This window comes from Myotis myotis, unplaced genomic scaffold (genome assembly GCF_014108235.1).
Source record: "Myotis myotis isolate mMyoMyo1 unplaced genomic scaffold, mMyoMyo1.p scaffold_m19_p_6, whole genome shotgun sequence".
NCBI classification, from domain to species: domain Eukaryota; kingdom Metazoa; phylum Chordata; class Mammalia; order Chiroptera; family Vespertilionidae; genus Myotis; species Myotis myotis.
In genome coordinates, this window is record NW_023416368.1 from 50851732 (window position 1) to 50872841 (window position 21110).

General features: G+C 39.6%; 1 protein-coding gene across 4 annotated transcripts in view; it reads right to left on the minus strand.

Moving 5' to 3' along the window:
* The window catches only part of INPP4B (inositol polyphosphate-4-phosphatase type II B), a 563010-nt gene that overhangs the window by 260274 nt on the left and 281626 nt on the right, over positions 1-21110 (minus strand). For all 4 annotated transcript variants that reach the window (XM_036311860.1, XM_036311863.1, XM_036311861.1 and 1 more), the window contains 2 exons: positions 2716-2834; positions 523-639 (listed from right to left, as the gene is read on the minus strand). In XM_036311860.1, coding sequence (XP_036167753.1) covers positions 523-639; positions 2716-2834 — 236 coding nt within the window. The remainder of the gene's footprint in view (positions 1-522; positions 640-2715; positions 2835-21110) is intronic.

The window sequence follows — 21110 nt, forward strand, 5'->3', positions numbered from 1 at the left end:
AGAGAGAATGTCTCTCTATACATTATGTACAAGAATAAATTGCAAAAGTAGAACACTTTGTCAGTCCGTTTTAGAGTAATTACAATATCAAGACAGTTTTAAGCCATTATTTCATTTCTTCCACTAGCATTCTACCCACAGTACTATACCTTCAGCAACTTCTTAAAACAACAATAACAAAATTATAAACCAAGAGATCAAGCCAGTCTCCCTGAAAAAGAGAAAAATCTGTTCTGGAAGCTTTTGCTCTTACCCAATTGCCAATTTGGTGTTAAGCCAAATGAATTTGGAGAAAAAAAAATCCTAGCAAACTATAAACATAAAACAAGCATCAACACAATACAAACACCATATTTGAAAAAAATGCCAATTACATTAAAAAAGGAAAACCACACACACACACACACACACACACACACACACACACACACATACACACTCTCACACACACACACACAAAACTAATAGTTCGGAAAAACACAACTCCCTTTCCCAAAGAAAGAAAGCAGTACAAGTACTTACGGTATCATGAGACTTATCCTTGACATCATAGACTGTGAGTTTTATTTTGGTCTCCTCATAGATGGGATACTCAGATGGGAAAGTGACACCCGTCAAAAACAGTGGGTCTCTTGTTCCCTGTAACAGCACAGGCAGACAACTTTAATTCAACAAAGCAGCAACTGCAGTGGGCAGCATGCAGTGACACATGAGAATACAGAAAGTGTGTCTGGGTGTTTGTTTTTCTAGGAAATAGTTCTATAAAGATCTGAATTACAAAATAATGCTCAGAGGCAACAATATGGCCCAAGGCCCCAAAGAGCTAATATAGCTGTTGATAGTAAATGGCCCTGCCTCCTTGTCAGAGCTGCTAATACTTTGAAAACCAATGTTATTTTCATTATTTGCAGAACCCTTCTTTGGGGTCAGCTGTTCAGTTAATTTAGAACACATTCAATGGATATAACCTGTAATTTAGGCATATAAGCTAAGATATTGACTGATCAAATTAAGATGAAGCCATTTTCTCATGAAGAACCATTTGGGAAGCGTATGCTGCCCATCTATTTCCTTTCTGAAATGATTCAATGGAAAGCCATGCCCTGATAATGCCCATTTGTTTTTAGATGTGCTGCTGGGTGTGTTTTCCTCAGACTAGAAAACTAACGACAGGAACTAAATATGATGGATTGGACCTATGAAATCTCTAGCTCAGGATACAGTGGTCAGGATATCTCAGTGTCTCAGAACTTATATTGAGAGAGCTGATATCCAACATTAAATTTTATATCTATATTTAAATATCTATACAAGGTGGGGCACACATAGGTTCACAGTTGTTAATATGAAAAGTCATACAATAATTAATAATAATACAAAAATAAACTATGTTTTGTGTACTCACAACTGTAAACCTACTTTTCGCCCCACCCTGTATTGCTGAATATTATTGAGATGTTTGCTAGAGTTTCTGAAAGCCCAAGCAATTCATTTACTCATTCATTCTTTCTTCTCTTTATTCAGTAAGTACTACTTTTGTTCCTCACTGTGTCAGACACTTTAGAACAGGAAGTGAATAAAACAGCCCCAAGCAACTATAAAATCAAATACAAAAATTTGAAGTATGTCAAAATAAATAATTTCTTTTATATTTTCGCAATATTTTAAAAAGAATGAAGTTGAAGTAATGCTTGACTTTTTTTTTCATATAAATGAACCATTTTACAATTGCAGTCCAGTTTTCTTTAAAAGAATAGGTTATATTTTGTTTGTTCAATTACAGTATTCACCTCAAATTATACCAGCATATAGGAAGCCAAAGTTTCCACAGGGCAGACTCCGGGCTGTGTGCAAGCCCTGGGTCATTGCCATTAGAGAAAGGAGAGGAGTTCATTCTGAATCATTTATTCCACCAACTGCATCAAGACTGCAGATCAGCACTGAGCCAGCCGGGCCTGAGGTCACTTCTTACAGAGAAACTCATTCTAAACAGTCAGGGCTCACTAGTCCAAGAAAGGCAGGCAAAGCTGAAGGAGTTCAAAACGCACTTTTTTAGTCCCAGATATTCAAATAAGTTCTCTCACATCCACCAAAGTTGTGAAATATGTGTGATAAGAACAAAATAATCAAAAGGGAAACACTTCCTCCTTTGAGTCTGATCCAACACAATAACAAGTTTCCTCTCGACACATATTGAATGTTATATTAGTAACAATAAATGTAAATAGGAAGTCTCTCATCTGATGAGTAATATTTGCACCTTTTGCCTGGAAACATTACAGTTTTTAAAAATCATTACGGACCTTTCTTTGAAAAATATTGTCCTTTCAAAAGACAGTCACAAACAGCTGAGAATATAGTTTCCACAGATAGACTGAGGAATACAGGAAAAATGAAAAGGGCAAAAAAAAAAAATTAACAGGTTTAAAATTTCTCTGAGTACTTTCATTTCATTTAAATTTACATATATAACACTAAAAATAAGATCTTTTGTGAAAAATGCAAATTCTTCCCTCATTTGTTTATTCTGGGAAGTTACCAGGGCATGCTGAATGACCTCAAGAATGCTTTCCTAAATGACAGGGGATAGTAACACAGCATAGCTACAGGCCACTGATTTCAGCTGCTTGCTCAAATCCAGAGAGAGACTGAGAGAGGGAGACACACACAGAGAGAGGAATGCAGGCGAGGAATGCAGGCGCACAGCATGCTCACCTCCACAATTTCCGTGCTGGAGTATCTTGTCAGTCCCTGCTCCGAGGGGTGGATTACAGAGATCTGCACCAGGGTATTCAGCTTCCGATCGCGGACAGGAGCCACCAGATCCTTGCAAGCTGGCAGAGGCAGGGCGAGGAGAAAGAAAAGAAACTGAAGTCTCAGGGAAAACTTCTGTCCCGAGTTGGAAGTAAAAACTTAGCTGCGGCACTGAATGAAATCTCCGGGGACTCGGGCTGATTTTACAGAGGAAGTCCCTTGGAAGTACCTTACAGAAATAGGAAGTCACGTGCTGCGGAGCTCAATTGAGAGTTCATTTCCACTGACCACATTTGCAGCTCTTGCAAGTCTCTGCCCTGGGATCCCAGCTCTACTGTGTGACTGCACACGCAGCTCAGGGACTTGAGTGCCTATAGTCATTAACACCCGGGCCTTAATTCACACTCTTAGGCTAAGTAAACGGAGCCAGGCGCTATCCAGGAAACTAGCTGTCTGGTATTGACACTGGCTGTTCAAAGGTTGGAAGGCACACTTGCTCCTTACCTAGCTATTGCCTAGACTAGAGCTAGCTAGCTTCCTAGAGTCCTGCACCAGGACAGAGACTGGGCGGAGAAGCTAGCCTGACAGCAGCACTAGCCACAAGAGAAAGGCAGAGGAGGGGTTAAAAAATAAAACAAAAAAACCCGCCCTCTGTCTGGGATTCCAGCCAAGTCTGGGAGGGAGAAATGTGGGGTAAAGATGGGTTAAATTTCTGCCCAGGGGCCACAAATGTAAGAACTTTCCTTTGAAACACCAGGCTCATATTACAGACTCTCATCGCTATACCATATTTACTGGAATATTTTCTCCTCCCACATATCATTCTTATACTTTGATCAAGAAAAATAAAATGATTCCTTTGCAGCAAGCCCAACATCTTCTCTCACTGTGTTTCCTGCCTTGGCTTTGAAACAGTAATTTTACTACACACTGTATGATGCCTTTCCTCACCAAAAGAGGTTCAGTTAAGCTCAGGTGATGGCAGGATGCGGGCTGCAGCAGTGATGGGGAAATGGAAAAGCAGTCCTGGTCCTGGGTTCATGGGGGGGGGGGGGGGGGGCACAAGAGGGGGCCTGCGCTGGGCTCTGTAGGATGCCTACCCCATGCCTCTGACCAGCACAGGAAGAGAAGGAGGGATGGGTGTATTTAAACTACTGGAACAGAGGAACTAAGGCTTAACTCTGAAACTTGAAAGCAAAGGTTATCACCTTTCAATGGCTTACAGATCATCTCATTTTGTAGAAGCAGAATGGGAGTAGCAGGCGCTTTGGAAGAAAACAGGCCTGGTTTTGCTCTAGGCATCCCAGCTAAGCCATGCTGGGCAGATTTCACTTCATTCCTTCCTGCCAGACTTGGAGATCTTTTTACTCCTGTATGGTATTCTGTCATCATTTCCCTTATTTAAACCATGCTCTTGGTTAGGGAAGCATGTGTGGAACGAATAATAGCTACAGTTCATTTAACCCTCACTATTTTTGAGGCATTTTGGTAGTGATCTCCTTATTCCTCAAAATGGTGCCTTGAATTACTTCAGTTTTGCACATGAAGAACGAGTAGCGTGGAAATATTACATGCTCACGTTTACCTTACCAGGCTCTCATCACTTGCTTACATCATGGACCCTTAGCTTCCTTTCCTTTCCTGACATCCTGCATTCCTCACCCACACAACAGCACTGCTCTTTGGAAGGCCCTTTACCAGGATTCTTTATTGCCCAACCCAAGAGATCTACAGTTTTATAAAGTACTGATGTGAGGTTTTTCAACAATGTCAACACATCACCGGAAGGGGAAAAAAAGTTAGATTTAGACTTTACTGTTGTTTGGTGGTTATTTTGATCATTTCCTCCACTTGCCTTATGTGTTTAATTTATCACTCTCTTTCTTTTCTGCTCACAGCATACATCTCTCAAACTCTCTCTCTCTCTTCACTTACTGATACCAACATATATCCGTCCTTGGATTTTAAAGCTGGGGTCAATTTGTTTCAAACGCATGCATCTCACACACTTCTTGCTCTTAGCCTTGTCACTACCTTATGACACTTTTGCTCAAAGTAAGTTACTACTCTGGTAATTTCTTATCAGGCGTGAGTGTGGGCTGTGGTTATTTCCCAGAAGTGAGCAGCTGTTCTCCATGTTATCAGAGAAGCTCTCATTCTCACTCCTAATAAAAACAGAGAAAAGCTCCACTCAACTGAAAGTTCTGTCCAAACGAATTTGCAGATCCCCCCAATACTGATGAAGTAAAAGCAATAATGGCACTTTGTGTGCCTTTATATTCTATACCTAAAAACAAGTATAGAAAACAACAACTCAAGTCATATCTTGGGGTACACATATCTCTTTTCTTCTCAACAGCCCAAAGAGTTTATTGTTCCCTAATGCATATGCAGCAAGATGTCATGCAAGGACCCTCAGATGGGTCAGAATTCCTGAGCTGTATCCCAGATTCCCTGTTTCCTAGTTATGTGCCACGAAGTCCCAAACTCTTAGACACTCAATCTCCTCAAATGTCTATTTCTCAGGGTGGAGGAGAGAAAGAAATTATGCCCTTCTTATGAATGGATTTTCTTTTCCATGCAAAATAAAGTCCACTAATATCATTATACTAATACTTATTAGCATTAATACCAACATTTACCAATATTTATTGTTGGGTTATACTGCAAAATAGTTTTTTATTGACTCATTCATATTCAGACAGCCCCATAAAAGCTATCACCAGACCCAATATTTCTTTGTAAATATCAAACCCATTACATGAGTCATTACATTTCATAAAGTGAAACCCACACCCACCATGGATCTATTAGTGCACATATACTGAAACTATATGTATTGAGAGGTGAGGGGTGATAAATGCTGAATGACTGCATTGCTTCATGAAGAGATAACTCACTGGGGCACAGTAAAGTCTAACCTGTATAGGAATTACTCAGTAGCCAATAAGAAGCCTGAAAAATCTATTTCAGAAATCAAACAATGTTCTATTGGTCTGCCAGCCATACTTACCACCCAAATTCCATTACCCAACCAAAATTCCACTCTCAGAGTGACCCGCATAAATGGCCTGCTTCTGCTGTTTTGTTTTGTTTATTTAAGTATTCTTGAATCAAATGGGTAGTGATGAATCAATGCAATCGATTGTTCATCAGTACATTTTTACTTTTCTTTAGGCCTTTTTACTGGCTTTGTTTTGGACTAAGCTATTTAAAAGTATACTCAGAGCCCAGATGAGTGAAAATACACAAGATGTTCACAGGTTGGGATTCCAATGTGCTTGTGTCCACTGAATTGACTTTTTAAAAAATTTGTTTTTACTGAAAAGGGAAAAAATAACAATATAGAACTAATGAGTAATTTTTAAGTATAATTTGAAACATTTCTTTAGGAAAAATAAAAAAGCTACAAGAGATTATTTTTCCTGTTAACTGCTATAATTACTAGCAATGTGAGGGTCCACTTTCTATTTATGAGATTATGAGATACCTATAGGGGTCTCTAGCTCAGACCTGTACAGGAGCCAGGAGGCTCCCACTCTCCTAGAAGGGAATTCTCAGTAGATGTGCAACGATAAAAACAAATGGAGCTTCAAAATCTCAGGGAAGGGCCAAGCATTCAGCCAAGTGGAAAGTGGAAAGCGTAGGCTGCGACAGAAGAGGGGACCGCTATCTACTCAAAGTCACTGCCTGAAGAAATGAAAGGCCATTGTGGCTTGATTTCAGTATTTGTCCAAAGCTTGAAATCCCAGTCACTGTAAGAGCTAAAACTCTCAGAGCCACACAAAATACATCTGTGACTAAATTTGGTCAAAGAACCATGAGTTGCCAACCTCTGTTCTGGGTGCTTAAAGCTACTCCCTGAATTCTTAGGAATAGAGTATGGATCATCTTTTGCCCAGTAGTACAAATATTTGAGAGTCCAGAAGTTAAAGGGCAGGGTCTTCCAGGTTCATATAGAGTTACTATTTACTATTCTGTCTACATAAAAATACTGTTTTTATAAATGAGCAGTTTGTTTCATTCAGCCATCATTTCTAAATCATGCCAAGAGCTCAGTCCCAGCAATAATCAATTTGAAGTGGAGCACATGTTCTTTCAGGTGCCTTGGAACACAGCAGCACTGGCCAAATCCTAGGAGTTCTAAGACCTGCTGGGTGTGGAATGCACAAATAAGCAGAGGTACCTGCCACACGCTTGCACAACAGCAGTGCTGTGACCCGCCAGGCCAGCGTGAGTTCCCTTCAGCACCAAGCAACTGTCTCTTTCCCCTTAACAACTCTGTCTTTGGTGAAGTCAGCTCATTTTTCTTGCCTCACTCCATTTCATCTCTCTTCTTTCCATTCAGTGTTAGTGGCATCTAACAAAGTTTCTCCAGAACAAAGCAATGGTCACAAGCAGAGGAGATGAGGGAGCAGCACTTTAGTGAGAGTCTCCACATCTCAATAATTCTGTTCTTCAATTATCCAAAGGAAAGTTAGGCTTAGAGGAGAAACCACACAGTATGACATATATAAAATAAAGGATTTTTTTTCTACATGAGATAATATTGTATTTGAGAGCTGGATTTAGCTTAAATAGCTATATTCCTTTGGATAAATGACTCTATTTGAGCCTCTGTATTCTTATCGATTAAATGAAGTTTTTTAAAAAGCAACAAATTTCATAGATTTGTTATAAATATTATATGAAGTCAAGTATGTAGAATGTAGGTACATAATAGGCACTCTAAATTAATATGATTATAGTTGTACATTGACACAAAATGGATTTTATTACCCAATAAAATTAATTTTTTTAAAGAGAAAGGAGGGAAGAGGGAGAAACATCGATGATTGGCTGTCTCCTGCATGCCCCCGCAACCCTGGAAACTTCCCTGACCAGGAATTGAACCAGTGGCCTCGTAGTGCATGGGAAGATGCCTGACCAACTGAGGTGCACTGGCCAGGGCTCTATCCAATATTCTTATAAAAATTATGTGCTCAAGGTATTCCAGGTTGGTCCGGATTTTGTGTTACTTACTTTTTTTCAATAAAAGCATTTTATTACTATTGTGTATGTGTGTATATATATATATATATATATATATATATATATATACATATATACAGGTATATATGTATATACATATATATGCATGTGTGTGTGTATGTGTGTGTGTGTGTGTATCTCCTATATAATAAAAGCCCAGCTACCGAACGGCAGAATGACCAGAACGACCAGAGACCAGAATGACTGCAGCCCCTTGCCCGGGCCAGCCCCACCCCCCAGTGGGGACCCCCACCCTGATCCAGGGCCCCCATCAGGGTAGGCCGGCCGGCCCCCACTGGTGCACTTATTATATGAGCCTCTATCCTATATAATAAAAGGGTAATATGCAAATTAACCCTAATGGCGGAACGACCAAAACAACCACTTGACCAGTCGCTATGAGATGCACTGAGATGCACTGACCACCCCTTGGTCCTTTTCCCTGGCCAGCAGGCTCTGATTGCCCAATGGCGAACGGAGAACCAGGGCTGGGTGGTAGGGGGCATGGGTGGTGCCAGCCAAGGCCCCCGCCCCACCAGTCACCCCACATAGGGGGTAACCAGCAGCAGAGTCAGGGCTGGTGAGCAGGCAGAAATGGCTGACCTCTCAGTCTCTTCTCCTGGCCATCAGGCTCTGATCGTCCGATGGCAAACAGGGACCCAGGATGGGTGGCAGCAGGGGGAGGGGCTGGCTATGGGCAGCTGGGGAAGATGGCCCTAATCACAGGCCAGGCCTAGTGACCACACCCATTCACGAATTTTGTGTGCTGGATCTCTAGTATATCTCTATCATAAAAACCCTGGGGTCATAACACTGTCACAACAGAACGACCAAAGACTCATAGCCAGAAGGCTGCATGTGCAGTGAGGTGTGCATGGGTGGGCGGGGACTTGACCCTGGGACCCATATCCTGCCCCTGTGGCGGGAGTTAGTCTGGGTCCCACCGGCGCAGTGGGTCTGGGTCTCCCGCGTATTGCACATTGGTTCTCTAGAGTGTGAGTGAGTGAGAGTGTGTGTATATGCCTGTGACATTTTTGTACCTTCTTGTTTTCATATCAATAAGTAAGGGAAATAGAAAAACCCTTTTTTGGATTATTTGTTGAATTCAGCAATCATAGGTATCATGAATATACCACCTTCTGTGCAACCAGATGGGCACCCTCACACTGGTTAATTTCACTTCTGACTAGGCACTTCCAAAGGAGAAGCCACGAATAGCAGAAAGCTTTATTTTCTGTCTGCCTCAGATGTGCTACATGTAAATGGTCAGCTTCCCCTCCAAGCACAGGTTTAGCTAGGAAGTAAGTTACTTGACTCTGTGGATAATAGTTTACAGGGAGGTATTATCTTAAAACTAAAGTATCCCAAGGAATCATGGAAAGACTTGCTCCTCTGCTCTATATACTCCCTTCATCAAAGGGGAAGACTATTAATTGTAGTAAAGCTTCTTTTTCTTATAATTAAAAAGAAATGTTACAGGTTGATCCCAATATAGCGTAATGAAAGCACACCTTTTATACCCTTTAAAGACTATTCATGGGGAAAAAGAAAGACATGAATCCATGTCCCTCAAGGGCAATGAAGGCCAAGGTACAGAGGACGGAAGACATACTGAATAGAAAAGCAGCCTGATACAAACAGGGCTTGAGGGAAACAGACATCTGGTTTTCAGGCTCCCTCAACTCAGCAGTGTTCTCCTCCCACCACCAAGAGAAGCAGCCACTTCCCTAAGCCTGTGGTGTGGGTAAGCCCCTTGCAGCCTAGAAAACAGTTTTTTCTTTACTTTTCAAATTCTTAGCATTTAGTCAGGTTGCTAAAAGAAATGTCACATATATATATCCTGTTCCTTGTGCTTCAGAAAATTAGATGCCACTGATCAATTGATGCACCAATTTGGGTTATATTTCCAATCCAATAAATTACTGGACTTCATTATATGGTTTCCCAGTTACCATTGTATACCAGTGATTACATCTAGATTAAATCAATTTTACGCCATACATTAAAAGATATATGTAGCCCTTAAAAAGCCTGATAGCCCCTCTCTCAACTTACTTTGCCATTATAAAATGTCTTCCTTTTAAAACATTTCTTCTGCCTTTCTGGGTTTTTTGCTCTTCCATTTTCTCAGGAATTTTAATCTTCTGAAGACTAGGATCTCAACCTTGACAATTCAGATCCCCTGAGTGGATTCAATCCCAGGGCACTGCAATGTCTGATAATTCATTTGTGTGTAGTAAAACGACTGAATACACAGTGTCCCTGCCTCATACTAACATCCATACTAACACAATGAGAATTTCATGAGTAGTTAGGAACACTATTCCCTCTTAAATATTTTCTTAAGGCTATTTCTTAGAAATATTTGGCTATAGAGCATGCTTAGCTAACTTATAGCCATTCATATATATCCTTCTATTTCATTCTGTATTCTCTGCAGAATCTGTACATCTCTAATTGACTGAGCTGAGTGTGATATTTTGCCCTCCCTGTTCATTTTAGCTTAATTTCAACTGATCAAGCCTATTTTGTACAATTTTTCTGATTTGGTATTATTTCTTCGTGTTCTCTGCTATTTCAAACATCCTGTCTTACATATTTTTCTCATCAGTATGAAAGGTGAGGTTATCAAAGTCATCACTTGCATATTCATAAGACTTGACTGCTGAGGTCAGGAATACATCTTTCTTAACAAACCACAACTTCTTCCTTCAGTTAAGTAACCATTTTTTAAGCCTTTATAGAAATTAACAAAAATGTGTTATTTTTCTCCGTAACTGTTGTGTGGGAGATTTTAATTAAGACACACTTCCCTAAATAATTTGTGAACACTGCATAGCTGCCAACATAAGCAATAGTTTTTGGAAAAAAGAAAAAAATGTATAAAAGTTGTGTGGAAGAAATAACTTAAAATTTGGAATTTTTTTATTTTTAACGTATTTTACTGATTTTTACAGAGAGGAAGGGAGAGGGATAGAGAGTTAGAAACATCGAACAGCTGGCTCCTGCACACCCCTTACCGGGGATTGAGCCCGCAACCAAGGTACATGCCCTTGACAGGAATTGTCCCCAGGACCCTTCACTCTGCAGACTGATGCTCTATCCACTCTATCCACTGAGCCAAACCAATTAGGGCTTTTTTTTTTTTTTGCACTGAATTCAAAATGTTAATATTCCAAATTCAAAATTAGGGTAAAATAGATTTACTCACATAACTTGAACAAACACCATTAATTTTAGGTTTCCAGGAAGTCAGGGGATAAAAAGTAATTCAATATTTAATGTTCAAATATAAGAAATCAACCCAAGGAATCAATACACACATATACAACCTCACACATACACACACACACACACACACACACACACACACACAGCACACACAGACTAAATAAACAAAAAATAAAGCCATCCTGATGAAAGAATTCCTTACACATATTAAAATAATGCTAGATTTTTTTTGTTTCTATATGACCACAATAAAATGCTAATTATCATACAATTTTTTTTCTTAATTTTTAAAAGAACTCTGCTGTAAAGAAAAGGCAAAGTTTCTCCTATGCAAGTTATTTTATTTTTTTAGATTTTATTTTATTTTATTTTATTTATTTATTTATTTATTTTTTTAAATATATTTTATTGATTTTTTACACAGAGGAAGGGAGAGAGATAGAGAGCCAGAAACATCGATGAGAGAGGAACATCGATCAGCTGCCTCCTGCACATCTCCCACCGGGGATGTGCCCGCAACCCAGGTACATGCCCCTGACCGGAATCGAACCCGGGACCCCTCAGTCCGCAAGCCGACGCTCTATCCACTGAGCCAAACCGGTTTCGGCATAGATTTTATTTTAAAGAGAGAGAGAGACAGAGAGAGAGGGCAAAACATCAATGTCAGAAAGACACATCAATTCCCCCTACACTCTCCATCCGGAACCGAACCTGCAATCTGGGCATGTGCTCTGACTGGGAATGGAACCCAACCTGAGACCCTCTGATGCACAGGACAACACTCAACCTACTGAGCCACACTGGCCAAGGCAATATCATACAAATGTTTAGGTTTCTCTCATTTAAGATTATACATGAAGCTTGCAAAGAATATGGGGGTGTGGAGCAGGAAGCACAATTTACTGCACACTTACTATGTCCCACGTGGCATTAGGCTTACACTTTGCTTGTGTTAGCTCATGTCCAGAACAAAAATGTGCCTATTGCTGCCTCGTGGTTCCGTTAGTTCCATATCCATATTTTTAACTAAACAGTCAGTCACATTTGTAGATCACAACATATGGCTAAAGATGAAGACTATTATTTATGTGTTTATTCATTTATTACCAATAGTTCAGTATTCAGCAGCCTGCATTAATATTTTGTCAGTAACATCATTCTATCCCATCTGGTCCCATGCATGGTCAGTGGTGATTTCACTATGTAACAAGAATTTTAAGACTGCCAATAATCTGATAATAGAATTCAAGTAAAACTTGAGGAAAGGATGAGAATAATGCCATAGAGAGAAACCAGATGACAGAGTTATTGAGGAATATCGGTAATAATTTGCAAGAAGGAATTGAAGAGATTTTGTTACAGAAATACTGCTTTCAAATTCTTGCTACATTGAGATTTGAGCACCACTGCTCCTAAATTTTATTTCAATGGATTCACTTGTAAATTAAACTGATTTCTTTGACGTAGACAGCTGGATTTAAGAAAACAGAAACAGGACCTGAAATAAAATGTGCTACTTTGCCCCCAACCCCATAACAAGACAATATGAAAATATGCCACCATATTTTATATGGATCTGTGTGCGTTAAATGAAAACATGTTGGCCTTTTACATAAAGTGGCTGAGAAGATGACACTCACTTCTATAGTTGGGACATTATACATACTAAAGTAAACTACCTCCTTAGTATCGTTTGCCAGTTTTTGCATCATTGAAGAATCTAGAGGGAGAGAAAAAAGGAACCTGGGCCTGGAACAGTGGTGCTCTGGGGAATTGCTCTTTTCAGGAGCAATGAAGATGCCAGCTGTACAGAAGACTGCATATTTACATGTGAAAAGAACAAATTTGGTCTAAATCACTATTGTCAGTACCAAAGATTCCCTTCTCCAGCTTGTCCAGGCTCCCTCAGCTTCTCTCATGTCAAGCCTCAGAAATTTCTATTTTGTCTTATTTTCATGAGTGTTACCTAGGTAGCTGAGACTCCATCCTCAAGCCATTGAATTCAAAACAAGCCTGTGCTTGCGTGTCTTCTGTTTCTGATATCCCATGCTAAATGTGGTAAACCTCACAGTGGTCTGGCATCATCGCCTAGCGCTGTGTACAGACTTGGCTCTTTGTGTGCGTGCTCCAAATCCACGCTCCACTTCAGAAACAAGTGCTTGCAGCTTTCTGCTGTTCTTTTCAACAGGAACATATGTGCTGCTTAAGAAAGAATGAAAATGTTATTCCAAGAGTGGAAGCTGGTCCCTCTGAATACTAAAAGAAATAGCTCGTGAGTCTGTAACTGGAAATCTGTAGTGTCTGAAGTGGGATTGCAGAAGAGGAAGAAACACAGGAAACAACCTTAAGCCTTTTATCTGCTCAAAGGCCAAGAGGACAACATTTTTCCAGAACTACCAGTTCAACATGAGAGATAATAGGATTCCCATTCAGGATTCCTGTTTAGGACAAGCACAGAGCCCATCAGTGGATCCAGCAGGGCGCATGGGTGAGTGGGAAGTGGCTGCTTCCCAGATGTACTTCCAAACCTAAAGATGAGGCCAGTGCAGTGGGTGGAGACAATTAGTTACAGGAGGGGCAGAAGGAAAGTCAGGACCCAAGTCGCCAAAGGTAGATAGCTAAGAGATGTGTGCTCAAAGTTGTTGAACTCCAACTGAGGACACAAAATGATGTCCAGAAAGTGTTTGGGAGTTTGAGAAAGAATAAAGGAAATAGGATCCTGGAATATTGCCTTCAGGAGTTGATTCTCTAATAAAGGAAGCTAAGGTCCATCTGTCTGGGCAGGAGGTAGTAAGCAATTCAGAAAGCAGTTATTTAATCTGGGTGACTTCACGAATAACACACAGATTCATGGTCTGCATTCCACACAATCCTGACTAAAGCAATTTTTAGACATGCTTTCCCAAACTAAAATGTTTTAGATGAATTTCGTGTGTGTGTGTGTGTGTGTGTGTACATTGCACATAGGAGCTTAAATGTTAGAAGGTGGTTCTTAAATTAAGGTAATTTTTAAAATTTCATTATTTTTCCTCCTATAAATGTATTGGGCTTAGTAATTATATGTGGAATTATTAAATGTTTCTATGAAATTGCTGTCCCTCTAATGCCAAATATTTTACAAGTCAATTGGAAGTATTAAATCAAAGCCATACATAGAAAGAGTAGGAAATAAGGGGGGAAGGAAAGAATAGGAGAATGGATGGTTCTGAGAGGATAATTAGCTTCTCATTTTATTGTCTCCCTTTGGGGGCAGACAAATTCTGAAGAGCCCAAAAAATATAACTCCTGTTTTTCTTGAGTCTTTTGAGTCAATCATGTATGTGACTTTCCTGTAGAAAAGAGAAAATTTCTATACTCATGTCCAACATAGGGCTTTAGGACAGTCATTTCTTCCATCATAAGAGTGTTGACTCACAGGAAATGAAATAAGGTCGGTACAGATAAGCTAAGGCTAGATATGACTAGTGATCTAAGAGACCTGAGACAAGAAGGGGAAGACCAGTGAATCTGAAGGTGAGAAGACAAATGTGGTTAGCTGGAGGGCACAAAGGGTCTAATAGAGCAACAGCTACGAGTTTAACACTATGTCAAAACAGTGTAGATCAGATAACTTGAAAGTGAGAGAAAGTGGTTCTATGAGAATCAGAGTTTGAAGGGAACAAAGAGCATGTCTCAGAATATTTGGGATCTCCAAGGAGAGCAGTTCAAAACTAAAGCTCACCAGAGCACCTGCTGGGTGAATGAAAAATGCTTCAGAGCCCTGGCTCTACAGGAAGTTTCAGATAGAAGGAGAAGTAGACTATACTACCCAAATGACATGAAAGAACCATCTTCTCAGCTCTTTCAGGACATGTGGTAAACTGGATAAGCTAAGAATATGAGACACCTTCTATTTGAAGGTCCCCATGGCAGTTCTTACTTGCTCTGTGTAGTAAATACCTGAAAGATCAGAGTCAGAGACTACAGTCCTGACTGGGTGACTTTAAATTTGTGTTGGAGTCTCAGTATCCTCCACTGGAAATGGGAACGATAATTGTAGTTATTCCCACTGAGTGCTTGTGAAGATCCAATTGAATATGTGAAAAAAGATCTATTAAATTCCTAATAATCCTATATGATAAAAGACTAATATGCAAATTGTCCCCTCAGGAGTCGACCAGGAGACCAGGAGTTCGATCACTCACTATGACGTGTGCTGACACCAAGGGGCGGTGCGGAACATGGCAGGGCACTGAGGAAGGAGGAGGCAGGGAGGCCGGGAGGCGGAGAACCTGATCGGCCTTGATTGCTGGCCAGGCCTAGGGACCCTACCTGTGCATGAATTTTGTGCACCGGGCCTCTAGTGTATTAATAAAGTACTTCTCATTTTCATATATATTAGTTCAAATGCCTTATGAAATAGCAATTATTATCCAAACTTACTGATGAGGAATAAGAGTTTCTGAGAGAGTAAGTGGTTAATCCAAGATAGCAATTAGAATAACAGCATTAAGAGGTCACATATACATCTAGCACTATTCTTAGTGCTTTAAGTGCACTACCTCATTTAACCCACAAAACAACCCAGTTAAGATAAATTGTTCAGAGTTGCATAGGTAGCCAGTAACAGAATCAGGATTCATACACTCTTAGCAGCCCACGCTCTCTAACACTGCCTTTGTACCTCCTTCTCTCGGGGTTACATGTATAGGCTGAAATGTATAGGCCAAATCTCTGGACCCAGTTCATTTCTACTGTTTTAGTTATCTGCTATGCTTCTTAATATGTTCATAAGAACATCTCCATAACAAGATTGCTGCTTCCTGATGCTGTCATAATACAGACATCTTAAAGTTACTTTGTGAAGAATTTTAGGTGTAGACTTCTACACAGGTAAGCAATTGTCAGCTATCCAGTCTAGTTACAGAACTCATTTGTTCAGCTCTGCCTATGACTGACTCATCCTATCAGTTCTCTCTATAAGAACCCTAAGGGCAGTAAAGCTCTATCTTTCTGAATATAATTTACTAACAACAAAATATCAATAGTTAAACAATTGTATTTCTTGAGAAATTTAAAATTAATTGCTTTTTACAAACCACTGTGTTAGTAATAATTATGAAATGTTTCAAAGGTACATCTACATATATAAACTTATTTAATGAAGAAACATGAGCGGAACAAAGCAAAGGCACCCATCCATGCATCAGTTCATGGATATTTATGGACTGTCTAAATGTGCCCAACATGATTCTAGGTGACAGTTTCATAGCAGTGAACAAGGACACAAGTTCCCTATTTTAAGGAGCTCATAATCTAGTGAGACATAAAATTTAAGAAAATAATTTAGTGAGAATTTTAAACAGGATGATTTAATTGAGAATTTTAGAAGACCATGGACCAGGGAAACCTCTCTGATGAGGTGACTTTCAGCTTGGAAGGCAGAGGCAGCAATGCCAAGACTCAAAGGTTTGGCCTATTTGACAGGCAAAAAGAAGATGAGTGGGGTTGCTGAGCCAAAAGATTAGCACAGACAAGGTGAGAATGGGTGCTCAAGATCCGTGTGGAATGTGGTAAGGCATTTCAATTTTATTCTAAGTGAAATAGAAGCCAATGGAGGATTTTATCTAGGGCAGTGAAGTAATCACATTTACATTTCTGGTAAGAGCTGATAGTGGCTTAGAATTGAAGGATAGTGGTGGCAATGGAGAGAGGTGTTCAACTTCAGAATGTTTTTTCAACATGGAAATTATAGGACATGATGGGCTTGATGTAAATTTTGGGGAAAAGAAGAATTTAGAAAGACTTATAGTTTGGGGATTTGCGTAACTGAATGGATGGTGATATATTTTACAGATGGGCATCAAGGGGGCATAAAATGCTTTAAAGGGCAGGAATGAGAATCAACAAATCAGATTTAACTATCTTAAGCATAAAATATCGCCTAGGTGAGCCGGTGGAGATGTCTACTAGCCAGTTGAAAATGGGAGCAGAGAGCTCCATGGAAAAATGAGGACAAGTCCCCAATTTTGGAGACAAAGACTCATAACTGTTATTTAACATTTATGTTTGGAATTGTTTAGAGCAAGGTCATGTTTAAGTTTTCTGTAGTATGGGATAAAACTTACATTCTGAATGGCACAAGTTTTGACCTGGGGTATTTCTTTTCTCCTCAAACTGACTTCTGCCCCCTCACCACTGCAGATAATGGCCGAGAGCAATCTGTGTCATTGGTAAAGTAGAGGTCATGCAGGAGTAAGGGGCACAGCACTTGAAAAGTTTGGGGCTTTCTCCTACCAGGCAAAGCATTCAACTGCTGGCAGGTCACTTAACCCCTCCGAGAGTCAGTATCTTTGTTGTGAAATGGAGGCAGCACCACCTTTGCCAGCTGCAAAAGGTCAAAGCCCAAGACAGAAGCCTTTGGGAAAAAACTGTTTTGTACAATGGAAACGAGAAGGGTCATTTTTGGAACTCTGAGCCCCACTCCTCTTGGCCGCTTCGCTTCCCCATGGCATGGCTCCCGATAGGATACATTCGGGTACCATCTGCTCGACAAGAAGGCCGACTGACAAATTTCAGCCCCACAGACAGCAGCATCATAACCTCAGCGGCTTTTGACTTTACACAAAGCAAAGCCACCTAATGAACAAAGCCCCTGGGTAGTCCTGATCCCTCAATCACTCATACATGGCAACAGATGCTGCAAAGGTAGACCTGATCCAGCGACCAGCCGCTCTCAGTAATTAGACAGTGGAGGGAAGAGTGTAATTAGGTGAATCACACAGAAAGAGAAAGAACCTGGATGGAGCATGTTGATCATGGATCAAAGACCCAAATAAAGACGTTAGAAGGTGAATATAAAAAAATAAACCCTAACAAATAATTTGTTAAACCTATGTGGAAGGATCAATTCAGGCCTATGAAGTTAAACCTGGTCCAAGATCCCTTTTAATTAAAAGCTTCTATGATATATATTACTCAGAAAGAAATTTGACAAGAAGAGTAAATATAATTTATCACAGCAAAATTCAGTTAAATGATACAGTAGTGGCAAAGAGAAGAAGAGGAGTTTGCTATCTCATGTACTTCTCATTTATTACTGATGCCTGGTATCTGAACCTCCTGAAGAGGGCCAAGCTGGAATTTAGATCAATGTCAATAAGAACATTCCAACCGTGGCACACACTACATCTTCAGTCCCCAGAAGCCACTACCCACATGATGGATCTGTTAAGAAACTCTAATTGGTTCCTTTTTCTCTTCTTTCAATAAAATCTCTAATTATTTCAGGATTACGAAAACATTATGCAGGTCTTAGATAACTTTTTATTGTCTTCCCTTTCCCATTCCTGTACTTTTAATAACCAGCCACAAAGAACATGGCCTTTGGAATTAACATCTATATTCCTCCACTTCCTGGCCTTATGCCCTTGGGCAAATGACTGAATTCATCGGTGAACATGAATAGCTGGAAGTCTGTTTAAGGAGCAGAGATGAAAAGTGAAAAGGGTACAGCCTAATACCTCTCCCTAAGTTATAGCAATTATTATGCACAAAAATGCAACATCAAGACCCCCTGCTTCAGGAAGTATTCACTATGATGAAGTGATCCAACCAACATTATATTCAGAACAATAAAGGTCAACCAATCATTAATTGCATGTCAAATACCAGTTTAAGTGCTTTATGTATATTAACTCATTTAATCCTAACAAGAACTTTACAGTTAGATACTGATATCCTCCCCATTTTACAGATAAGAAAGCCAAGAGTCAGAAACATTGTGTAATATTTCTAAGGCCACAAAGCTAGGTAGTAACAAAGACAAAATTCAAATCCTAGCAATGGGCTTTGCACCCCCTCTTTAGCTGGTGAGCTATAGTGCCCCCCACTCAGATTATAAACTGAAGTCTGAGCCTGAAACGCAAATATATTTCTATTAGTTGTCTATTATTTTTATTGTTGTGTTGTCGATAAATGGTTGTTTTGGAAAATATCTCCTAAGAAGTACAGTCTGCCCTTCATATAAGGAGGTTTTGCATCTTTAGATTTAACCAACTTCAGATGGAAAACAGCATTTCCCATTTCAGGGCCGGGAATTTGCGGAGATCCAATTGTATGCACTGTTCTGCACCATTTCACGTAAGGGACTTGAGCATTCATGGTTTTTTGTATCCAAGGGGGTCCTAGAACCAAAAACCCACAGGTACCAACAGACATCAATATTACTTGCTTGTTATCTGATGCTGTAAAGACTGAGATAGCTCAAAGACAGACACACTGGGATGATTCTTGTGTGTGCAAATTCTGCAGAGGTATGCAATTTTCAGGAGCACAGCATGGCTGCAAATTCTGTAGTGGACAGCTCAGCATAGCCAGAGCTTTCTCTGAGTTTCACATCCCCAGTGCCAGTAAGACTCAATTAGTTCTTTCTGATACCTAAATACAATTTGCTAGCAGTAAGACAATGTTTAAAAGACTGCGTTCATTTAGAATTTTAAAACAAATTCCTAATATGTATGTAACGATTATAAAATATTGCAAGAGGATTTCTAGAGGCTTAATTTATTTTTAGAGTGGGATTAGAAGTAATAAAGAGGGAAATGTAAATGAGCATTAAACGCATCAACTTGGAAAATGAGCTCTAGGATTTTGTTTCATGTATTTAGCTACTCCCTTTGCCTCAACTGTCCCTATGCGCCTTCTCAAATCAAATGAAACCCTGTTCATCCTTCCAGACCTGGTCCAAAGGCCATTTCCTCTGAGATATTATTTCCAATGCCTCAGTTACATTTAATCACTGCTTGTGCAGTCCTTCTATCGTTCTTGGCTTATACTGTTATTTTGCTCTGATTGCAATCTGCCTGGCCTTACAGTTGTTTGTCTTACCAGCTCCTGGAAATCCTTGGGAGCGGGAATCGATAAGGAGGGGATACAGGATGATGGTTAAAAGCAGGAGCTTTCGAATCAGAAACAACTCAACTTGGATCCTGACTGTCACTCAACTCCCATAAGATCTCTGGAAAGTTGACCGTTAGGAATCTTAGATTTTTTTTATCTTTTGAGTACAGATAACACGGGAGAGCATGCCCTGTACTGAGGTTTCCTGGTTCAAATCTGGGGTTCATTACTTTACCTATTTATGTCTAAGTTTCATTTCCTGTAAAACAAGGATGATAATAGAGGAATTATTTCATAATGAAAATTAAAGTAGTTAACTTATGCAAATTATTTAGAACAATGTATGGTGAGCAAATAAGCTCTCAATAAATGTTTCTTATTTTTAATGTTATTATCCTGCAGAATTGTGGTGAGAGAAAAAAAATCACTTCCTGTTTGTAAGGAGGTAAGCATATACTTGGCACAAAACTATTGTTCAGTGGAATGCAATTTTTTCTAAGGAAAGTATTATACTCTAAGAATCAAGAACATGACAATAAATTTATAATAGACAATAAAATAGGGCCAGCCTAGGCCTTGTCTAATTCTTGGCAGTTGTTTCTCTTGTCTCTTGAAGATTATCTAGCAGCTTGTATGAAGCAATATTTTTTATCAATAAATTAAATATAAAAATATATTTCTGTGCTTGGTATTCCCTTTAGCTGGCCCTGCATACCATGTAAAAGACAAAAATACTAAAGAAGATAAACTAAAATCTTCCGCTCTCCCCCTGGAGTTTTAAACAAGTCAGAGCTTTATAATCATTTATAGAGCACAGACCAGCAGAAGTAGAAGTATGGACACGGGAAAATCGGTAAGTTTGGCCTCTTAAGATTTTCTCTTTCAGAGAAACATATAAAACTATGACTGATTTACAGCAATTCATAAAGTATAAATGGACCTGACATGTAGGTTAATGAAGGCACTAGCGAGCTATAAAAGCTGTGTCTATAAAGAGATGAGACTGTTCGGTGGTACTTATCAATTCGGGCATATTTTTATACACATTTTCAAATTCTGAAGACAGAAAACTGATCACATGATTGACATGATTTTGTTTCTAACTGGGCTTTTAGAAATAAAAAAGGTTCTATTTCCAAAATCCAAAATTAGTACACATAATCTAATATGCGATCCAAGAGGAGAATAGAGCATTTGGAATCAGTGTTTTCCTG